We start from the raw sequence: 22,101 nt of genomic DNA, 5'->3' as shown, positions 1-22,101 counted from the left end.
GTTACATTTTAATAATTTATAAAAACCGTTAGTTTTTCCATTTGTTCTGCATTTTCATTGTGAGAGGCAATCACTTAATTTATCACTGTACCCCTCGCGGCTGCCCACTTTTCCAGTCCATCTATTTTCCTTTTCTTGTTTTACATTTGCTTCTGTTGCTACACCAAAAAGTTGATTTCAAGCAGTTCCAATGAAGAGTAAGAGGGATCTGTTTGACCTTGTGCTTAGCGTCTTTTCGAGGTTGTGTCTTAACTTTTCCAATAATGACAAAGTTGACTCTGTAACGGGAATGTTTTTCGTGCACTTGAAATGCCCTCGTCCTTTTTTAACAGATTGTATAAGAAATCTGTGTTGGTGTGTGTTGGTAACTATGCTGCTTGTCCTTTCACGTGTGTTGTCTTCGCCGCGCACTCGTTCGCCGATGTTTTGCTGGTTCAAATTTAACTGTTTTTAGTTCCCACTGTTTAACACTTTCGTTCGCTGTATTCACGCACGTTGTTCTATCTTGGGGTAAAAATGTTCTCGTTATGGTTAAATAGTAAAGTTTATAAATTATTTCACTTCTTTTATTGATGTTTGTAGCGTGAATGTTCTCGTTGATTTTATGGTTCACTTCGCCGTCTGTTGTTAAATTATTGAGTCAATTCGTATTGAGTTCTGGTATGTGTAATTTTTCTTTCTTCGCACTGCACTTTTTACGTCTTCTTCGGATTCACACTAGATGGCACCATTTTGTAAAGTTTTTGTTTGATCTTCCTTCTTTATTTGGTATTGTTTATTCTCTATTGTTTCTTGCTTTATTTATTATTATTGGTATAGTCTCTCAGGAGTGTTTAAATGAGACGCAGTGGAAGTTTCTTCCTTCATTCACACTAGAACGATACAGTAACAGTTATAAATTTAGCAATCAGGATTACGAATCAAAAACGAAGTTTCTCTTGACAGCTACAGCCCCGGGAATCTAACTTCTTTCTGGGATGGCGGTTTGAGCTGTATTTCTTCCAACTGGTGCCCTCCTTTGCTGCTGGACTTCTTGAAGATTGTACAAAGGAGAATGTCCCACCTAGAATAGGCGGGGATAAGCTTTTGTTCTGCCTGTTGGTCATTTATATTGGTTGTGGATTATCTAACGCTGTCCTTTAGGTGTGATGAATTGACTTCATTCCTCCCCTTGTGGGTGGAACTAATGACGTCACTGGAACTGTCGAGTTTCCGGCGAGAGTGTAAAGGTCATGTCACAGGTGGAGATTTTATGGGAGCGCATAGATTAAAACTTTGTGTGTGTTATGGCTACTGTTCAAGACTCTTCATGTAACTAATTCTCTCTCTCTCTATCTCTCTCGGTATTGCTTCTCCTTCTCTTTTATATTTATGCTATTCCTAACTGGCATTCTCCTAGCTATCATTACAGCAAGATTGTCAAAAGCTGATGCCTCTAAAGAAAGTTTAGGCCTTGTATGCTGGACGTAGTAGCTTCATGCCAGTCGCCTGTCACAGAATCATGAGAGCATTGAAATCTCGTAGAATTGAAGGCAGGTTGCATAGCTTTACAAGACTCCCAGTCCCATGTGTCCAACAAAATCACGGTATAATGTCAGGCAGCTCCACCACAGTGGCAGTTATGTCAAACAACTGTACGACAATATCATATAATTTTAGACAACTCCGCCACAGTGGCTTATTTGAGGAATGAAGGAGGCAAGAAATTGCAAGATGTGTGCCATTTAGCAGTGAACATTTTCTTATGGACCGAAGACATCTGTCACTGTGGTTCCCAGCTTTGATCCTAGACAATACATCTATGCAGATTCCTCAGCAAGCAAGATGAAATACCATGCTTTGGAATCTGCCGTATGCCCCCTGGTGAACTTACATGCCACATGTCTAAACCACAAACTGCCACATTACAGCTCTCTCCTGATAGGCTTTGCCAAACAATTTGTTCATGATCCCATATAACAGCTCAGAGCTTTACATATTTCCTCCCTTCTCATTGATAAAACCAGTTCACGAGAAGTTTCACAAAGTATTCAGCATGCCTATGATCTGGATAGTCCAAATATGACTTAATAGTCATGGTTCTCAGAACTTTTTAAGCTATTAGAGGATCTGCTGAGATCTATAGTACAGTGGTAAGACCAGTGTTAATGTATGGATCTGAAACATGGGCTCTAAGAAGAATAGGGGAAGTAAAGCCTGAGAGAACAGAGATGAGCATGCTGAGGTGGATTATGGGGAAATCACTGCTTGAGAGATTGAAAAATGATGAAATAAGAAGGGCAGGCTTAGTAAAGATTACAGAGGTGATAAGAGAGTCACGATTGAGATAGTATGGGCATGTGTTGAGGATGGATGACAAGGAGGGAGTGAGGAGGGTTTGGGAGGAACCTGTTAAGAGGAAGAAGATCGAGAGGGAAACAGAGAATTAGATAGCAAGATAACGCAAAGGAAGATATGGAGAGAAGAGGTTTGGTGAAGGATGATGCCTTTGATATAAGACAGTGGAGAAGGTGCCTCAGGCAACCGACTCCTTAAGTAGGGATAACGGTGGGAAAGAAGAGGAAGGATCTGCTGAGATATCTTTCAAACTGGAAAAGTCTTATGAACCAGCCCTACTGTTGGTTTTTTCACTAGAACTTAGGTTTGCTCCACCTAGCGTGAGGTGGAGGCATACTGACCTATTAGTAGAAAAAATTGCCAAAAAAATCCATTTTTTACCTGAGAGAGTACACACTGTGCCCAAAACAAACTGCACAGCATGGCCCATCTATGGTATACGTATTCATAAATCCTTAACACAAAGAATAAGTGTCATATTTTGCACTTTAAAAATTGTTAGGACCTAGGTCGGTGCTCTGGAAATGTGGGGAAACAAAGAGGGGGGTTGGGGGAACACTCCAAAAGCCAAATTTCCTATTTTAGCATAATGACACTGATGATCAAGCTTCCAAGAAGGCAGTAGGCTAGATCAGAAACACCTAATGACATTAGACATATGAATAGGTAAAGTTGAACCCACCCAATAAAAATTTCCTGTTTTTAGCAAAATGACACTGATATTGAGTGAAATTAAGTATATCGTTTCAAAGTGGCTGCCACGGCATTGTTTAACAAAAAACATGATGCGGGGGACTACTGACCATAAACATGCTGGGAAACATCGACCACCAACACAGATGAATGAAATTATATTTCACGCCGAAACTCACCACCAACACAGCAACCATCTCAGTGAACAACACGAAAGCAACAGGTTTACACCATCACATCATCTGTGTTTATCAGGTAAGAAAATTACAACAGACATCCAAAAAATCAATTTTCTTACCTGATAAACATAGATGATGTGATGGTGTAAACCTGTTGCTTTCGTGTTGTTCACTGAGATGGTTGCTGTGTTGTTGGTGAGTTTCGGCGCGAAATATGAAAGAGTTTTTGTACCAGAGCATTCAGTTGGTGTTCCCCTTCAGTTGGTATTCACCCACCTCACCCTACACATCTGGAGACTAACTACTTAACAAAGTCTTATGAGTAAGGGAGTATTCAAGCCAAGCTGCTGCAGTCATCCACTACACTGCCAAACGATCTGAAGTCAGACTACTATTTTAAGTGGGTGCTTTTTTACAATTTTTCAAAATCAGAGCCCTGGACTTAAGCTCCTCCAGTAAGGTACAAAGGCTTTGCTAGAGTTGAGAAAGAGGTGCCTCCAAAAAACCTTGAACCACCTTCATTGGGTATCTCATTTATTTGAAGCACCCTTCAGAACCTGTTTATGGGACCAAAGAGAAAGATTCCCTAAAGAATCTCTCAAACAAAACTGCTTTCTTGTCATGCATACCCAGTTTTATGGCCAAAACCAAATGTACCCACCTTCACACCATTCACCTGTTCTATATTGTCTTCTCTTCTATTTGCCAGTACAACTACAGAATAATGAAGAACTGCTTTAGTATCTAGTGATAGTTATGACTTATAATTGGGAAGTTGTGAGGTGGCAAATTCAGGATAGTTTTTTAGTTTTCATCGTATACAAAACAGAAGTACAGTATCCAAAACCACTATCTTATTGGCTTGAGCAAGCCATATTGAGTGCTTACCAGGTCATTACTAGTACTATTTACAGGTCATTACTGAGTCACAAGCGCAATATTGTAAAGTCAAGGCTTTGAATTCAGGATATCTACATCACTTACCTAAAATTTAGTCAATATGGAAATGGACACTGTCATTAATTTTAAGCCTCTTGAATTTTTTTTTTTTTTTTTTTTTTAATTCTATTTGAGAGAAGTAGTTCATAAATCTTTTGATATTTTCTCTGTTTGCTCTTATTATTTTTGCTGGGTCAAAGCTGATGCGAGACCTGGTTCTTCCTCCTCATCCTCATATTCCTGTAACCATCATCGTTAACTTGTGACTCGTGTAATTGCTTTCGTACTATAGGTAAGGTGATATGTATATTTTTATCATTTCATGTATAACAAGGAACAAGGCACATGCCTTTTTTTATGACCCCTTGTTAACCTTAGAGATTTGTGGACTAATATAGTCTTAATTACAGAGGAGTCAGGCTCCCAAGGCTTCTGTCTTATATTGCAGAACTTAACATATGAATAACTACTCAGACTATTGTAAATGCAAGTTTTTAGAAACTAAAATTTATTTTTCTTTATACAAACCTATCACTTCAAAAATTCTCTCTCTCTCTCTCTCTCTCTCTCTCTCTCTCTCTCTCTCTCTCTCTCTCTCTCTCTCTCTCTCTCTCTCTCTCTCTCTCTCTAACAATAAATCAGACAACACTTGGAATGAATTATTGCTCTTAGAAGGCACTTTGGTGCCCAGCTGTGCAGACAATGAAAGTGGGGAGCCCATTTTGATTTTTAAGCATGTTTGGAAAATTATCTGATTCAAATTTAAGGATAACATAAAGTCATAGGTTTGTATAAAAAAAATCAGATTTTAAAAAATTGCATATTTTTCTGGAACTTGAGACAGTCTTTTCACAATAAGATCACAAGTCATGCAGTAACCAGTACACTGAAAAATGCAATGAGAGCTGCACACATAAAGAACCAGGGAGAAACTTGCCTCCCTACTGTAGAATTCCAGCATCTCCTTATGAATTTCTATTGAAAAGACCTGCAGGTAATTCACTTTGTGAGACCTGACTGATGTTGACAGCGTATTTGAGAAAGCCTTGCAAGCAAATGAATAAGATTATTCACAAACGCCTCACATTCAAGATTATTTTGCCTTATTTCACTTCAGTAAACTGACTTGTTGATCTATGGTCTTTTGGCTGAGGGTATGCATTCTAGAGGATGAATTCCAGTGATCTTTCCCTTTTCACCAGACTTCATGGTCAACAGTTAGGTTCCTAGTAATTCAGAGGATTTCATGACGTTATTTTTAATCTCAGCCCTGTTAAAATTTGTAGGTCAAAGCTCTTTGTGGCAGTGCACCACATAAGATATTGCCAAGAGAACCATGTCATTTTGGTGGAAGAATATTTCCCCCAGACTAGTTTCACCTTTACCAAAGTCACTGGTCACAAAGTGAGTTCTTTTTTAATATCTGGTCTAATTTTATCGAAATATGTCTGCTGTTCAGTATATATATTAATACAAGGTATCAGAAATATAGTCATCTCAGTCCCCATTTTTTGTAAAGGATGTCTTTTGTTATTTCTTGGATATTGTCAGTATATGATTCTTTTTCGTTAAATATTATTATTAAGTTTTTAGATATAATTTGTTAAACCTAGTTTTTAAGTTTCACTTGTCGTTTGACCACCTCTCTTGTATAACAACTGTTTGCTTGTTATTAACATTCGTGTTTATCTTTAAGGAGGTTATGTGAGTGGTCCCTCCCCTGTGGATAAGGGGCGGTTAACTTCTTGGCTTATGGGAGGAGAACAGGCAGTCGTTCTCTGGACCTTGTCACTTTTGGATTATTTTTTACCTTGCTTCGTGCACTAAGAGTACTCCCATCTCGTGCTTCGTGGTGGTTGCAGCCTCTATTAGTGATTTTTCCGTATCTGCAGGACCCGAGGATTATTGAATATCCGGTATCTTCAGATTGGAAGATCTCTCCAGATAACATATCTGGACGTCCTTGAGATTCACCGCACCACCTTTGGTTCAGTTATAAGCCAGGGGGATCTCGCTATCCCATGGTAAGGTTGTTTGATACCTTTTTTCATTGATCACGGCTGTGATTCTGTTGAGACTGCTCGACTGTGCCCCGAGTTATTTAACCACCTGTGGTACCACTCCTCCAGACATGGAGGATTCTGTATTCTTCAAGAAGAATAATAACCATTATTGAATACGAAGCTTTTTAGTGACAAGTTTGGAATTAGCCTGTAAATCGTCAGGATATTCTTTCTTTTCGATTTCCTCCTCCTTTCTGGGCCCCCTTATTTTGGTTTGAGTGTGTTGGTTATGGTATCTTAATTTTGGTATACGTGTGTTGAATTATTATTAAGTGTGACAGTAGTTCATTTATTTCCTGTACTCAAAGACGTTTATGTGTAATTTCTATCTGGTTATTTATGTATTAAATTTATGGTTTTTCGTTTTGTTTGTTTACTCCCCTCTTGAATTCATCCTTTCACTTTGAAAATTGAGTTTGTGGTATGATTCCACCTTATTGTGGACTTCATATCAGTGGTATATGGATACATAAAGAGAAAATTGAATAGAGTATTTTGGTGACGGTAAAACGAGCCATTACAGTATATTGTTGAAATATTTGTGTGATAGCAGGGAATTAACTACTAACTACATTAGCATCTACCTCATACTTAGGAGCATCTTTATCTGTGAGGATTTGGTAGATAAATTTGTCTTCATAATGCAAGGAGTTGGTTGCTTAGTTTCTCACTTTCCCCTTATGACTAGTACTATTTTAGGGGAATGTATCCAAGGGAATACCATAGGCCGTTAAATTTGTTTCATTCCTATAACCACTACTTAAAATCTCCTTTGTTCATACGTGAACAAACCTTCGGTCTTAACAATAGGATCATTTCTAGCGCCTAGCTGGATCCGGTTAAAAAACAGATGAAAGCAAGGAATTTTGTGATATCTAGCAACACATGCGTAGATCAGGTGAAGAATGGTCAAAGACCATTCACCTACACCAAAGCCTGGGTGAGTGTAGTGGTTAACCTCTCTTGGCCTTTACCCGGTTCATTGCCTGTTTTGCTTGTGTTTAGTGTGTGTGTGTGTGTTTGCTGATATTATGGCTGCTTCTGCTCCTTCTCAGCCTCGTCAACGTGTGTGCCCCAGAATTTCAGGTTTTCCGTGTTCTCGTTTTTTGGCTTCGACAGCGACCGATCCCCACATCACATGTAGCAGGTGCCGTTCTAATTTTTGTACTATAACGAATCCTTGCAAGGAATGCCGGGCATGGCCTAAAGAGCAGTGGAAGTCGTTTTATAGCAAGAGAGAGCATCGGAGGGTTTTGACTCTTCCTTCTTGGGAAGGTTTTTCACCTCTTCCCTATGCTTTGTCTCCTGCAGTATCAACCCCCATAGTAGTGTTGTTCCTCTGTCTCCTTCCTTTTCTTCCATTGATTCGTCGCTGGAAGTATTGGGAGGCCACCTGGCTGATTTTTGTCATGTTGCCCCTTCTTCTTCGGGAGTTAATTTAATTCCCGGGAAGGGGGAGGCTTCTTCATCATTCTCATTTATTCCAGAGTCAGAGGCATCCAAGATGGCGGTGATTTGGAAGACACTCGGGCTAGGGGGTACCCTGTCCTTGGAGGGGTTGCTTGCACACTTTTTGGAGGCTCGCTAGCCCCCCTCCTCAGGCAGGCCAGACCATCCCCCCTCCTCCCAGCCTCGTCTTTGTGGGTAGCTGAGGTCAGCCATCTTGTATTGCTCCGCCAGTGACTGCTGCCGCTTCTTTGGGTCGGAGGGAAGCAGTGGCGTCAGCCCCGTTGATGACGTCATGGGATCTGTCATTGTGTATTCTTCCACCAGTAGCATCTGATTCCCCTTCACACCGAGGGGAAGCCGTGACGTCATCACCACTTTTTACGTCACTCCCATCGACTTCGTCACTCCCAGTCATCTCCTCTGCACTGCCTCTCTCAGTCGTAACATCATCTCTGCCACCCAGTTCGCTACATCTCCCTTTCATGTCATCAGAGCCTTCTCTTGCATCAGTCTGAGGTTATATGCCAGGCAGTGCTTAAGAGGTTGGACTCTGTTTTGGATGATAAGTTGGCTGTCTTGTTGGTTGGGAGGATTGGAAGGAAACCGTTACTTCGTCCCTGCCTCCTGCAAAGAGATCGCATAAGGAACCAGTACTGTCGTCCTCTCCCACTTCCCCCCCTACGCCACATTGGTGTATCAAGCGTTGAAAGGCTAAGGACTTTGCTCTTTCTTCGCCTACGAGGGAGGAACAACACGGACGTGTTCTCGAGAATGTTGGTGTTTCAGAGAGTGTTAGTGTATCTTCCCTTGCGTAATCTGCAGCGGCTGGTTCATCCTCTGCATCAAATTGCGGGCATGTCGCAACCTCCCCCGTCCATGCACATTGCAAGTGTGTTGCAACCTCCCCCATCCATGCACATCACAAGCATGTTGCAACCTCCCCTGTCCGTGCACATGATGCAAGTGCTCCTTCTTCTCCAAGGCCTATTTGTCGCCGTAAAGATCTTAAGGCGCCTGTCAAGAAATCGAAGGCGGTGAGTTCGAAGTTGGTGCAGCAGGAGTGTTTGCCTGACCCTCTCAGTGATGCTTCTAAGAGTTCGATTCTAGAGGGTTCTCCTTCGAGCTCAAGTGTTCAGGATTCCTCTCCAACTCACGTTCGTAAGTCTGCCATGGCCGTGACCATTCACGGACTTGTTAATGAATCATCTATTGGAGGAGAACGTAGTGATGTTCGTAGTGTTATAGTGGGTTCGTCTTGGGAGCCGACGCGTGGGCCCAGCCCAGACAGGTTAGTTGGTGTTTCGGGCTGTTTGGCTGCTGATCCTACCATTAATTTTAATGAAGAAGGTGCCCGAGTCCTAGGAGCCTACACATCCTTCTCGTCGTCGATCTCCGTTGCTGGAGCAGGAGGAGGGAGACACACAAGAGTTTTTGTCTTCCCTTTTGGAAGTTGTTGATCTCATTCGTGGGTTCAACAATTTGGAAAGTAGGTCTCAGGCTTGGTCGTCTTACGCTCCTTCTTGCTTGGAAGCCTTGGTGGGAGCTATGCAGGATCCCAAATCATCTCTTCAGCTTCCCTTGTCAGGGCACATCCAGTCGGTCTTGCATAAGGTTGAACGCCTCTGTTTCGGACCAGAACGGTTCGATTCGCTCTAGGGGCTCTGCCAAGCTACTACCCCCGCCTCTCACGAGGCATAGAAAGTACTATGCTACAACCCAGACGTCATTCGCCTGAAGCCGGGATTGACTTTGGAGCAGGTGAGATCAGTGGCTCCATCCTTATCTCCGCAGGATGCCTCAGTATTGGAATCTACGGCAGCCTCCATGTTGCAGACGGTTTCTTGGCTGGACTTCTGGTCTGTGGTCATTGCCAAGATAGCTTCTGACAGGTCCCCAGAAGGGTTGGTGAGTGCATCCTCGCTTGCCAATGTGTTGCAGTCCAGAGGCAAGACGTTTTCATATATGGCTCACCTCAGTGTTAATTTATGGGCTAACCTCCTGCTGATTAGAATGCGATAGACTGGCATCGGGCTGACACCAAAGACAGACTGGTGCACCAGGCCGTGTCTAAGTCGGAGTCTCATCTTCGGAGACGTCCGGCTCCTCCTCCTCCCCCTGTCCAGCAGCAGTCAAGAAGATCATCGCCTGGTAGGCCGTTGAGGAATTCGAGTTCAGCAGCGTCTTCGTCTTCGGTCTCCGCAATGGAGACTTGGAGAATTCTGGTCTCTAGCGGGGGACTCACCCCTGTTAATGGTTCCTCTGTCTCTGGAAGTGAGAAGAGACCTTCGTTGGTGGTTGGACGACCAGAATCTTTCGAAGGGTGGCCCTCTGCATTCTTTTCCACCGGACTTCCTTCTGTTCTCAGACGCCTCCCTCGCAGGTTGGGGGGCTCATTTAGGCAGCCTTATTGCATCAGGTGTTTAGAGTTTGGAGGACAAGCAGCAACATATCCATGTCTTGGAGTTGAAGGCAGCCTTCCTGGGTCTGAAGAAGTTTTGGGAGAAGGTAGAAGGTTATTCTGTTGTTCTCATGTCGGACAACACCACGGTGGTACCCTATGTGAACAAACGGAGGCTTGGTTTCTCGTCAACTTCATGCCTTGACCGTCGAGGTTCACCAGTGGGCGGTCAGCAATTCGGTAGAGCTCTCAGCCAGGTATATCCCAGGGAAACGGAATGTGGTCGCAGACAAACTCAGTCGTTGTGATCAGATCCTAGGCACAGAGTGGTCCCTTCATCAAGTGGTAGCAGACAAGCTTTTCCAGGTTTTTGGGAGACCCATTCTGGACCTTTTTGCGACTCACTTCAACAGGAAGCTGGAGATATGCTGTTCAGTGGTCCCAGATCCTTTAGCATTGGCAGAGGACGCATTCCAACATCCCTGGGACAACCTGGAGGTGTATACCTTCTCTCCATTTTGTTTCATCCGTCAAGTTCTGAACAGGCTAATGAGTTCACAGGGTCTCAGGATGACTTTGGTTGCCCCTCTGTGGCCTCAGGCAGAATGGTTCCCAGTTCTGCTGACGTTGTTGTCAGAGGTTTTGAGGGAGATTCCCCCTTGGTGACATCTCCTGTGTCAGCCCCATGCGGAAATATTCCACCAGTCAGTAGAATCCCTGTCTCTTCACAGTTGGAGGCTATCAAGTATCTCCTCCGAGCGAGAGGCTTTTCTCAGAAGAACAGCAGGGCATATGTCCAGCAGTCTCGGAAAGTCGACCTCCGCGGTTTACCAAGGCAAATGGGCAATCTACTGTGATTGTTGTCATAAACAGGGTTTTTCTCCACTCGCAACCTCTATTCAGTGAATAGCAGACTTTTTAACCTTCCCCAGAGACGAGAAACGTTTGTCCGTTTCTGCCATTAGAGGCTACTGGGTGGCCCTGAGTTTGGTGTTACGCCTTAAAAGTATCAACATCTCTTCCTAGGAACTTTCCTTGCTAGTTAAGAGGTTTGAGCAGTTGAGTTCTCCTAGAGAGCTCAAGCCTCCAACTTGGGATGTTTCCTTGGTTCTCAAGAGCTTCACTAATAGTCCATATGAGCCCTTGCGTCGCTCATCTGACAGGAACTTGACAGCTTTCCTTCTGGCCTTGGCATCTTCCAAGGGGGTTGGAGAGCTCCACGGTCTGAGCTATGAGGTGAAGCATGCCAGGGGTTGGAGGTCCTTGTCCTTCAAATTTCTCCCAGAATTCGTGGCCAAGACCCAAAATCCCTCTGTGCACAATGACAGGTTCACTTCGTTTTCCATTCCATCACTGAATGACTTTGTGGGTGGTGGTGCTCAAGAGCTTTTGTTGTGCGCTGTCCGGGCCCTGTGTTGCTATCTTAAAGGACTCGGCACCTAAGACCAGGCTGCCGCAGACTTTTTGTTAACACAGGCCATACAAGAAGGAGGTGTCTAAGAATACTATCTCTTTTTGGATATGGGAAGCCATCAGACAGACATACTTGACTCTTGATGATTCCACCACCACGTCTGTGCAGGCTAGAGCACATGACGTTAGGGGTATTGGTCCCTCTCTGGCTTTCAAAAAGAACTTGGCTGTACATAAAGTGCTTAGCGTTTGTACAGTGGTACCTCGAGATATGAAAGGCTCAACTTACGAAAAACTCGAGATACGAAAGCAAATATGAAAAATTTTACGGCTCTACATACGAAAATTGCTCAAGATATGAAAGGTGGTTGCTGTAATGTCCGAGATTCGCCCGGACCACCGATAACAATTTTGAAACTCGCGCGCCGCCAACTGAGTAGACTCGCCACCATCCTCCCGCTCTCCCATTGGTTCCTGATGCTAGTCACCGCCATGTAATCCTTCTCTCCTATTGGTCAGCATCCCTCCCATGATGCATCTACGTAGTGGTGTGCTTCTTCGGTCACTTCACAGCATCATCGGTATCATACGCACGTGGTATTTGTTCGTTCTAACGATTTCGTTTATTAACGTAAATTCGTTAGTGATTTCATTGTAGTATACTTTATCGTGCTGTGTGAGAACTTTACTACATACATATACGTACTACATAACATAATTACGTACCGTATATACATAGTCATGGGTCCCAAGAAAGTTGAAATTCACAGAAAGAAGAGGATGCTCTCTTTGGAAACGAAGATGGAGATTATCAAGAAGTATGAAGCTGGTATGCGATTGAGTGTGATCGCCAAGGAATACGGCCGAAATCCGTCTACAATAGGCACCATCGTTAAGCAGAAGGAAGCCATCAAAGCAGCTACACCTTCCAAGGGCGTGACTATTTTGTCCAGCAAGAGGACCCAGGTGCACGATGAAATGGAAAGGCTTCTTTTTGTCTGGATAAAAGACAAAGAAATCGCTGGCGATACGATAATGGAGACGGCAATCTGCCACAAAGCCAGCGCTATTTTCGGCGATTTGATTGCCCAGGCCGAAGACGACGGAGGAGAAGGGACATCAACGCCAACCCAGACTTCAAGGCTTAGCATGGGTGGTTCGAGAAATTCCGTAAACGGACTGGCATCCATTCGGTGGTGCGGCATGGGGAGGGGCCAGCTCGGACACGAAAGCGGTTGAAGCCTTTAAAAAGACGTTCAACGAGATGATGATCAACGAAGGCTACAGTTCTCAGCAAGTTTTCAACTGTGATGAGACTGGCCTTTTTTGGAAAAAAATGCCTCGTCGGACGTACATCACACAGGAAGAGAAGAAGCTACCCGGGCATAAGCCTATGAAAGACAGGCTTACGCTCGCACTTTGTTCAAACGCCAGTGGGGATTGCAAGGTGAAGCCCCTACTTGTCTATCATTCCGAGACCCCTCGAGCCTTCAAGGCCCACAAAATGCTTAAGGAGAAGCTTCCAGTGATGTGGAGGGCTAATGCGAAAGCCTGGGTAACGAGACTTTTGTTCACCGAGTGGGTAAATCTGTGTTTCGGCCCGACAGTGAAGAAATTCTTGGAAGAGAAGCGCCTCCCTCTGAAATGTCTGCTGGTGTTGGACAATGCCCCTGCCCACCCTCCTGGCCTCGGGGAAGATATCCTAGCAGAGTATTCCTTCATCAAGGTTCTTTATCTTCCGCCTAACACCACCCCTCTCCTCCAGCCCATGGACCAGCAAGTGATATCGAATTTCAAGAAGCTGTATACAAAACATCTTTTCAAGAGATGTTTCAACATCACCGATACCACAAACCTAACCTTGCATGAATTTTGGAAGGAGCATTTCGATGTTGTGATATGCATCCGACTCATCGACCAAGCTTGGCAGGAGGTTTTGAGGCGAACCTTGAATTCCTCGTGGAGGAAACTCTGGCCTGATGCCATATCTGCCCGAGACTTCAAGGGATTCGACGTGGGCGAAGCTGGTGCTGCAGATTCAGGAACAGTTGACGATCCTGAAACTGTTTTGCAACCAGATCTTGATGAGATCGTTGCACTCGGCAAGTCCATGGGGCTGGTCGTCGACAAGGACAACATCAATGACCTTCTCGAGGAGCACCAAGAGGAGCTTATGACGGATGACCTGAAGGAGTTGGAGGCCATGCAACATAACGTCGTTCAAGAGGAGTTCTCTAGCAGCGGCGAGGAGGAGGACGACGACTCTATGACAATGGCAGAAATTAAGGATGCTCTAGCTGCTTTTCATAAGGTGCAATCATTCGTAGAAAAGAGACACCCCAAAAAGGCTTACACAGGTCGTATGCTTGCACAATTCGATGACGTTTGCTTGAGTCGTTTCAGGAACATTGTCAAAAGTAGGCAGAGGCAATCTTCCTTGGATAGTTATTTTTTAAAGAGGCCTTTAGTAGGAGTAGTAGTAAGCAAAAAGGAAGAACCAAGTGATACATAAAACAGAAAGTTGAAAGTGGTGAAGAAATTGAAATTTTGTAAAAAAAAAAAAAAAAAAAAAAAAAAAATGTAAAGTATAAAAAAGTAAAAAAAAAAATGTAAGAATCAAAAAAAGACAAAAAAAAATTTAATGTTAAGTTTTTGGTAAAATTAAGTGTTACAGTTTTGTGAATGTGTTTCGTAAAGTTTATTTTATGTTTTCCTGACATTTTTTTATGTGTTTTGTAAAATTAAGTGTACGTACGTATCTGCCTTTTGTCGTCCTCCTCTGTCGCCACTTTCGGAGATAGCCTCACTCGAAAGGTAAGCTTCCACATTTTACTACATACGTACGTATGTACGTACAGTATTTCTTGTATACCATGTACACTAATACACTTTATTTACAGGTATATTAGCAGTATGTATAAGTTAGGTATTGAATGGTCCAAATTGTTGTAGTATTTCATTGTTTATGGGTCAATTTAGCTTTATTACAAAATTTACTGGGGCGTTTTTGGAGGGCTTGGAACGGACTAGCCATTTTACATGTAAAATGCGGTCCAAGATACAAAAAGCTCATGATAGGAAGGCACCTCGGAACGGATTAATTTCGTATCTCGAGGTACCACATTCTTTCTATCTTAAGGATGTTGCCCACAGATCTGCGGATGATTTCCCTGGATCATGTGGTGACTGCCCAACAGGTTGTGTAACTCATAGTTGCCCTTAACATGGTACTTTTGTATCTTACCTAAGATGATTGTGTGGATGAGAGAATGAGTGAGTTGGCTGGTATCCTTTCTCTTGTACCTTTCCTTCTTCCTTCAGGCGGGTTAAGGAATAGACACGTCATTCATTGGACTGGTCTGATCCAGTGAGTAAGGTAGTCATACTGATAGTATGGTCGCTTAATATGCAAATATCAAACCCTTTATTCGGTAGCATATGCTCCACTCCTTGGCAAGGAGGAGTTGAGAGTAGTACAAACTCTGGTGTGTTGGTTTACTATTGGACAGTCAAAGTTTCTCTTTGGTTCCCTATACAATGGTTCTCCCATATATCATTGTACATCACTCAGCGTCTGAGTGGTTAGATATCAATTTATCTAGCTTCTTAACAGCCTTCAGTCCCTCTCCAGAAGTCATTTCTTCTGGAAGCTGGACTGGTGGGTAGGCCCCCAGTCGGTTTAGGATGTCTTGCACCTCCCTCCAAGTATGAGTCTTATCATATTGTTAAGACCGAAGGTTTGTTCGCGTATGAACAAATGACAAATTTTCTAAGACAATTTGTATTTTTCATAGCTACAAACCTGAGGTCTTAACAATAGGATAATTCTAGCGCCTAGCTGGGTCCGGTTAAAAAACAGATGAAAGCAAGGAATCTTGTGATATCTGGCAACACATGTGTAGATCGGGTGAAGAATGGTCAAAGACCATTCACCTATGGCAACGCGTCAGTCTTTCCTAACTCAGGATGTCTTAACACACAGAGGGGTGGCTAGAGGCGGGCAGTATAATGTTAAAACCTCAGGTTTGTAGCTATGAAAAATACAAATTGTCTTAGAAAATTTGTCATATCAGCCAGAATGCTCAAAAAGGGTTGTATCACCTTAGTGAGAGTTAAGTAAGATATTATTTACTACATGAACTTAAAATTTGAAATGTATTTGTTTATTAGGTTTGAACCTTTATATTATATTGGCAGTGCCTCTGTTAATTGGGCAGAGTCAGTAGCCCCACACCAGGCCTCATAATCTTTTTCACACCTTATCACATGTGTAGGTCACCTTAGGGCAAGAACAGTGCAAGTATATAACTAGTCTAATCTAAATAACTAACTTCCTCTCAAACTTACCAGATGGATCAATCACAGCTTCAGTTCACTGTGTTTCAAAATGGCAGATGATGTGGTTAGAGTGAGCATTCTTTCTTTTGAGAAAGTCTAATCTCAGGCAACCAGTCATGCTGTAAGGAGTAATTCTTAAATAAATGAAAATAAGGCTTTTATTTATGAAAGGTAATTATTTTAAATTCATCACATTTGTTAAAGTAGAAGACTGGTAAATTTAGGATGTGCCTGTTCGTTTCTTGTTCATTGTTGATTCAGAAGGTAGGTCTTTGCAGTACCAAAATATTTTTGTATTCCATGTTTATCCAACATGTCAAATAAAGATACATTCCTAATTTTGAATGTGTGTAAGTGAGTTTTTTTATTTAACACACAGGGAATTGGTGATATAAATCTGGCATATCAGTGTTTCCGTTTGGCACTGGTTGCCAACAATGACCATGGAGAATCCTACAATAACCTGGGAGTTTTGGAATACCGTCGAGGTAATCTAGACACTGCAAGAGCTTTCTTCATGACTGCTGCTGGTTTAGCTCCACATATGTTTCAGCCTCACTATAATCATGCCAAGCTATCTCATAAGGTACTTCTATTATTGTTATTCTATTAGTAAATTGCTTTTAATAACAAGTACATTTAGATTATAAACAGCCAATCACAGTAAACCTGTTCTTTAGCCCATATAGTAGAGTTATGATAAGTTTGTTTCTGCAATTATTTTTTATTGCTAATGACAGAAAACTTTTTATTTACTAATAATAGTATGATATTTATTTTCAGACTGGAGACCTACAGTCTAGTTACATCATAGTGCAGAAAGCTCTAGCTGTCTTTCCAGCACATGTAGATTCAAAGGAGCTTCTTAAAACTTTGGAAATGCACTTCCACACACTATAAATGTATGTATTATAAAGTGTATATAGCAATTAAAGGTTCTGAAATGAAAATATGTTCTGCATACTTTACTATGTAGTCACTTTTGATTTCCATGAAAATCTTTTTAATAGCTTCAATGTTGCTGACATGATTGACCTGTTATTTTTCATATTAACTGTTAAAGTAGGAAATAAACCTTTTTTTTTTGCAGACAGGATTTATATGAGCTATTTCTTTTACTGGAGCATAATTTTCAGGTGTTTTGATAAAGTACCATTTCAATGCAAGGTTTGTTTTGTTTTAAATATTTATCTTTTGGTAAGAAATAAAATTTTAAGTCTTTTTAATGTTAAAACATGCTTCTGAACATTCATCCAACAGCAACTAACTGATTAGTCAAAGATGCTTTTGTCAGTCATATGTTAAATTTGTTCACCTTCTGCGAGACCAATACAACCACTTCAAAAACAAATATCATGCTCATTTTTTGACAGGACTGAATGCTATCCTTTATCACAAGTGTCCTCTCTGGTGTGTCAGAGTCATGTAAAATGATGTATTTTTATCACATTATCTGTCATTAGTTAATGTCTACACAGAATACAAACTGCTAATATTTTGTAGTACTTGTATAAGAAGCACCAGTAAGGATGATGAAAGAACCTGAGTTTGAAATCAGGCATTTATCATCATATACAGTGCACTGTATATTATATGGATTTAGATATGAATATCAGCTAGCAAAGCCTACCTGATACTCCTTCCATCATGTCTCTCTCTCTCTCTCTCTTCTATCTCTCTCTCTCTCGTCTCTCTCTCTCTCTCTCTCTCTCTCTCTATATATATATATATATATATATATATATATTATCTATATATATAGATATATATATATATATATATATATATATATATATATATATATATATATATATATATATATATATAATATATATATATATATACTACTATATATATTATATACACACACACACACACACAAACACACACACACAGGGAGTCGCCAGGTTATGACAGTCTCGACCTAAGCCATTCTGATCTAATGATGCTATTCAGAAATATTCATAAAAAATCTGGTTCCATCATAGTCCTCGGTTACCATAGGAGTTTCCATTCCGATGGCTTGATGATAAGCATAACCGAAGATCGTAGGTTTTCGGAGCTTATCGATGCCAATAACTAGATTTTGGTGCCAATAACTGATTAATGACACCTCTGTTAGGTGTGTATTATCACCAGTACTCTATTATCGGTGCTAGTGACCAGAAATTAGCGTATTTCGGCGCCAAAAATCACTGATTTTCGGTGCTAGACAAGTGTCATAAAACCAGATCACCCAAGTCGCTGAAAATTGGGGAATGCCTGTATATATATACATACATATATGTATGTATAGAATATATACATATATATATGTTTTTATTTATACATGCATTAAGCTACAAATGACCTTTAATATCTAATTCACTCTACCTCGGAATTAATATTTCATATATGTTAACCAAAGGGGAATTTTTTAGTTGATAATAATTTCATCAGCTCCCGGGTGCAACCCTAGGAAATAAGAAATCAGGACATACTGTGAAGCGTCTTTAACCACACAGCTATGACAAAGTAGAGCAAATTAGATATTAAAGGACATTTGTAGCTTAAAGCATATGCTATATGAATCACAGCTCATAAAACACTATTTGAACGTTGCAACCCTATATTTCGAGCACTTCGTTCTGTACCCCTGCTCACTGGTAAAATATAGACAGATGATGTGTTACAAGAATAGATATACAAAGCATATGTAAGTTTAGCAGTAAATCTCTTTTGGTATGCAGGTGACCACTGACCCAGGAAGGATGGAAATTAAGCAATACTCTGGTGTTTTTAGCCTCATCAACTCCTGTCTAGTAATGTGTCCAGTGGTTGTATTTTTTGGAACACCTGCTTGAGAAGAGGCCGGAGGATTAACTCAATGTCATCCAATTTCCAATGTCCTCCTGACAGGTTTATATTGTTGGTTTGATTGATGATAGCAGATTCCAACATCTTTTGTATGGACAGCTACTTTCGAAAACCAGCTCTGCTGCATTCCAGTTTATGGTATGGCCTGTATCTCTAATATGTAGGAAAATCCCTGATCTCACTGAAGCATACCGCATTGATTTTTTGTGCTCTGTTAATCTTTGCGAGATAGCTTTACCTGTATCCCCCACAAAATGCTGCACATCTTGTAAACTCCGGCTTCTTCCCCTCTCTTATTTAAGTAAGTAATATATGTTAATGAGCAAGCTCCAGATGGATTTTGGATGATGGAAGATAAAAGGAATATCAAACCTGAGGTGTTCTTGTTCTCTAGCTTTTTGGAAGCTTTATTTTGTTGTTAAAATCTATTTGTCTGTTGTGAGTTGGACCTCTGTAATATGTTCTATGCCCTTTATTAATAGCCTTCTCAATAATGTATCATGGGTAGAGCAGTTGCATTAGATGTTGGCAGATCATGTTGAATTCTTTATCTAAATACCAATTTGAACATATTCTAAGCACCCGGAGGAAAAGGTTGCACCCAACCATGATCTTTTTGGAGACATTGTGGTAGCTTAAGAAATTAATATAAGAAACAGCAAAAGTGGGTTTCTTGTATACTGCATATCTGTTCTGTTCTTATGATTAGTACATTTAGGAACAGCAATTTTACATCCTTTTCCCATTCTGTTTTAAATTTTATGGTTGGACCTAGAATTACTAGTCATTCCTCTACACCCCATGATATCTAGTAGGTCTAGAATAATATGTCGACATGAAGACTTGCAAGTAATGTACATACTACGGTAGATTTAAGAACCCATGAAAAGTTTTAGTGCCTTAAAATTTTAATGGGCAGGTTGATATTTATCAAAATTGGGAGCCAGTAAGTCTCCTGCAAGGTAAGAAGTTAGTATTGGATTGCTAGGCTATACTGTAGTTGCTGTGCCGATTTTCTCATCTAACGAAGTGATAACGAGCGAAGCGAAGTCATTACCGGAAGCATGCTCATTTCTGATGGCCCGGCCCGGCCTTAACATTATTCAAATGCTATTATATCTCCAAAAGTATTGAAGATAAAAGAAAAATTCTTTTGGCAGATAAAACCTTAGGTCTACAAATTTCATCCCATGTAAGATTTATTTTTAAAATATCATAGATTCACATTTAAATGATGTTTTAATTATCGCATCATGATTTTCTCAAAATTTATGATTTCAGTACCAAATTTGATAGTTTTCTAGAATATTAGTTAACCCTTTGATGGTTTAACTTGAAGCTGCACGAGTTATTGCCTCTACGGCACCCTACTGGTAATTAGCATTAATGCCATAATATTAAGACAATTCTGTTATTGAAATTTGTTATTCTGTGAATTTTTTTAACACTGAATTTGAGGTTACTGAAAGGTAAATCAGCCCAGTCTAATTTCATGTTTACGAAATATAGCCATGATAGTAGTACATAGTTACCAATCATGTTTAACTAACGAGCCTTGGTGTTTACTAAAGGCCAGTATTTCCTTTGTAGTATTTTATAATCAAACTTGATGTATTTTGTGATGTAGAAAGTTCCCGTTATCCTCATTATCGAGGGTCTTTTCAAGTGTTAAAGGAAATACTTCATGTGGATCTACTTCCCATGGGCATTACTCCATTGAAGTGACATCACAGGTGTTGAAAAAATTTTTGTTGATGCTTGTCTTTTCCTAAGGGAAAAAAGAAAGTACCTCTTTTTAATGGTGAGCTGTAAAACAAATTCAGATCTTAGAGAAACTGATTTTATATAAATTTGGTACGATAATTCCAATAATTAATGATTTTCATTGTGCACTTACTAAGGTAGCCTATTACCTTTACCTTGTGCTTGGGAATAGACCAGGTAAACAAAGTTATAAATTGTATAGACGTAGAGTATATGGGTATCCATTTAATTTTGTCTTATTTCAATTTGAAAGAATTCGTGAATAAATCTTTAAGGCGATGTTATTGTAGTAATTGTGAATTAATATTTTTATTACAATACTGCTATTTTATGAAAGATGACCTATGGTACGGATGTGTCCATACTATTGACCCATACTTGTGGCCATGTCAGCCTGTTTGAATTTGAAGTCTTTGCTGCCTATACAGTGATATAGCTAACACTAGGTTATTTTTAATACACACTTGTTCCTTTTATCACTACTGAGGTGCTATTACACTGGGCCCACAGATCGCCCTGCACAGCAATGAATTACTCAGGCTGCTTTTCGCTTGTGGAGATGGCTCATAACTACTTGCTATGAGCCAGGCCCTGTAGGAATTAAAAATAGTATATATTACATAGTGTGCATATATATATTATATATATATATATATATATATATATATTATATATATATAATATATATGTGTGGTGTATGTATGTATGTATATAGCTATATAATTATTTTCACTGAATTATCTAATTACTCCAACTTTGATAATAGAGTAAGTTGGTATTCCTGAACAAGATTTTGGTGTTAGTATTCACTGCTGAGCTTCATTATATTAATGTTATTTTGTAATTATAATTTTATATGACCTGTGCACAACATGCTAGTCATTAAATATGTGATGTAATAATTGAATAAAGTATTTATATTGTATTTTTTAGTAATATCATAATATACAAAACTGAATACAGTACATATCCTCAGAATTATTTATTTATTTTATCCATTGAAGTTTAGAGATTCAGACAAATATATGTAGATTTTGTATCATGTGAAGACAAATGAATTAAAAATGTATTTCTTTAAATTGTTAGAATTCCATCAAACCCTCTTTGTAACGTAATTTTAATTATAATGTAATTATTTATTTTATTTTACATAAAGCAAATGATCAGACATTTTTCACCAGCAGTTACATTCTTTATTTACCCTTTAACATTTTTCCATGTACAATTACTGTTCCTACAAAAGGGAAGTACCAAATGCTTATTACTTTTAATTTAATTATTATACTGCTGGCAGTATAATATTTTTTGTTTCAATGCTACCAAAACTTACAAGTCTGGAGTGAACCTCCCATCATGTGTAGGGCTTCATCGTTTATGCCATTTTTCCATGATTTCCTAGGCCTTCATACAGGCTTCTTCCTGCTACAGTATTTCCGTATCATCACATGTCCAGACCATCTCAGTCTTTAAGATCTTAGTATATTCTCCAGCTGCTTGACACCACATCTCACTGCCACTTCCTTATCCATAGTGTAACTTTCATATTGCACCGGGGCCATGAATCTTAGCACCTTACAGTTACTCCTTTTCGAAACCTCCATTTTCTTTATTATTGTCCATGTTTCTGCTGTGCGTATTAGGCCTTTGCTGTTTCTTTCCTTTTATTTCAGGC

The 22,101-nt window shown here is 40.3% G+C and overlaps 1 protein-coding gene across 1 annotated transcript in view; it reads left to right on the top strand.

Moving 5' to 3' along the window:
• The window catches only part of LOC135225305 (tetratricopeptide repeat protein 8-like), a 147,500-nt gene extending 130,029 nt beyond the window's left edge, over positions 1-17,471 (top strand). Inside the window, exons 5-6 of the mRNA XM_064264635.1 lie at positions 16,189-16,395; positions 16,593-17,471. Of these exons, the coding sequence (XP_064120705.1) occupies positions 16,189-16,395; positions 16,593-16,709 (324 nt within the window). The 3' untranslated portion in view covers positions 16,710-17,471. The remainder of the gene's footprint in view (positions 1-16,188; positions 16,396-16,592) is intronic.
• Positions 17,472-22,101: the final 4,630 nt, after the last annotated feature.

The sequence above is a fragment of the Macrobrachium nipponense genome, chromosome 13, assembly GCF_015104395.2.
Source record: "Macrobrachium nipponense isolate FS-2020 chromosome 13, ASM1510439v2, whole genome shotgun sequence".
NCBI classification, from domain to species: domain Eukaryota; kingdom Metazoa; phylum Arthropoda; class Malacostraca; order Decapoda; family Palaemonidae; genus Macrobrachium; species Macrobrachium nipponense.
Note: the sequence above shows the minus strand (reverse complement) of the source record. Positions and strands in the feature narration are given on the sequence as shown.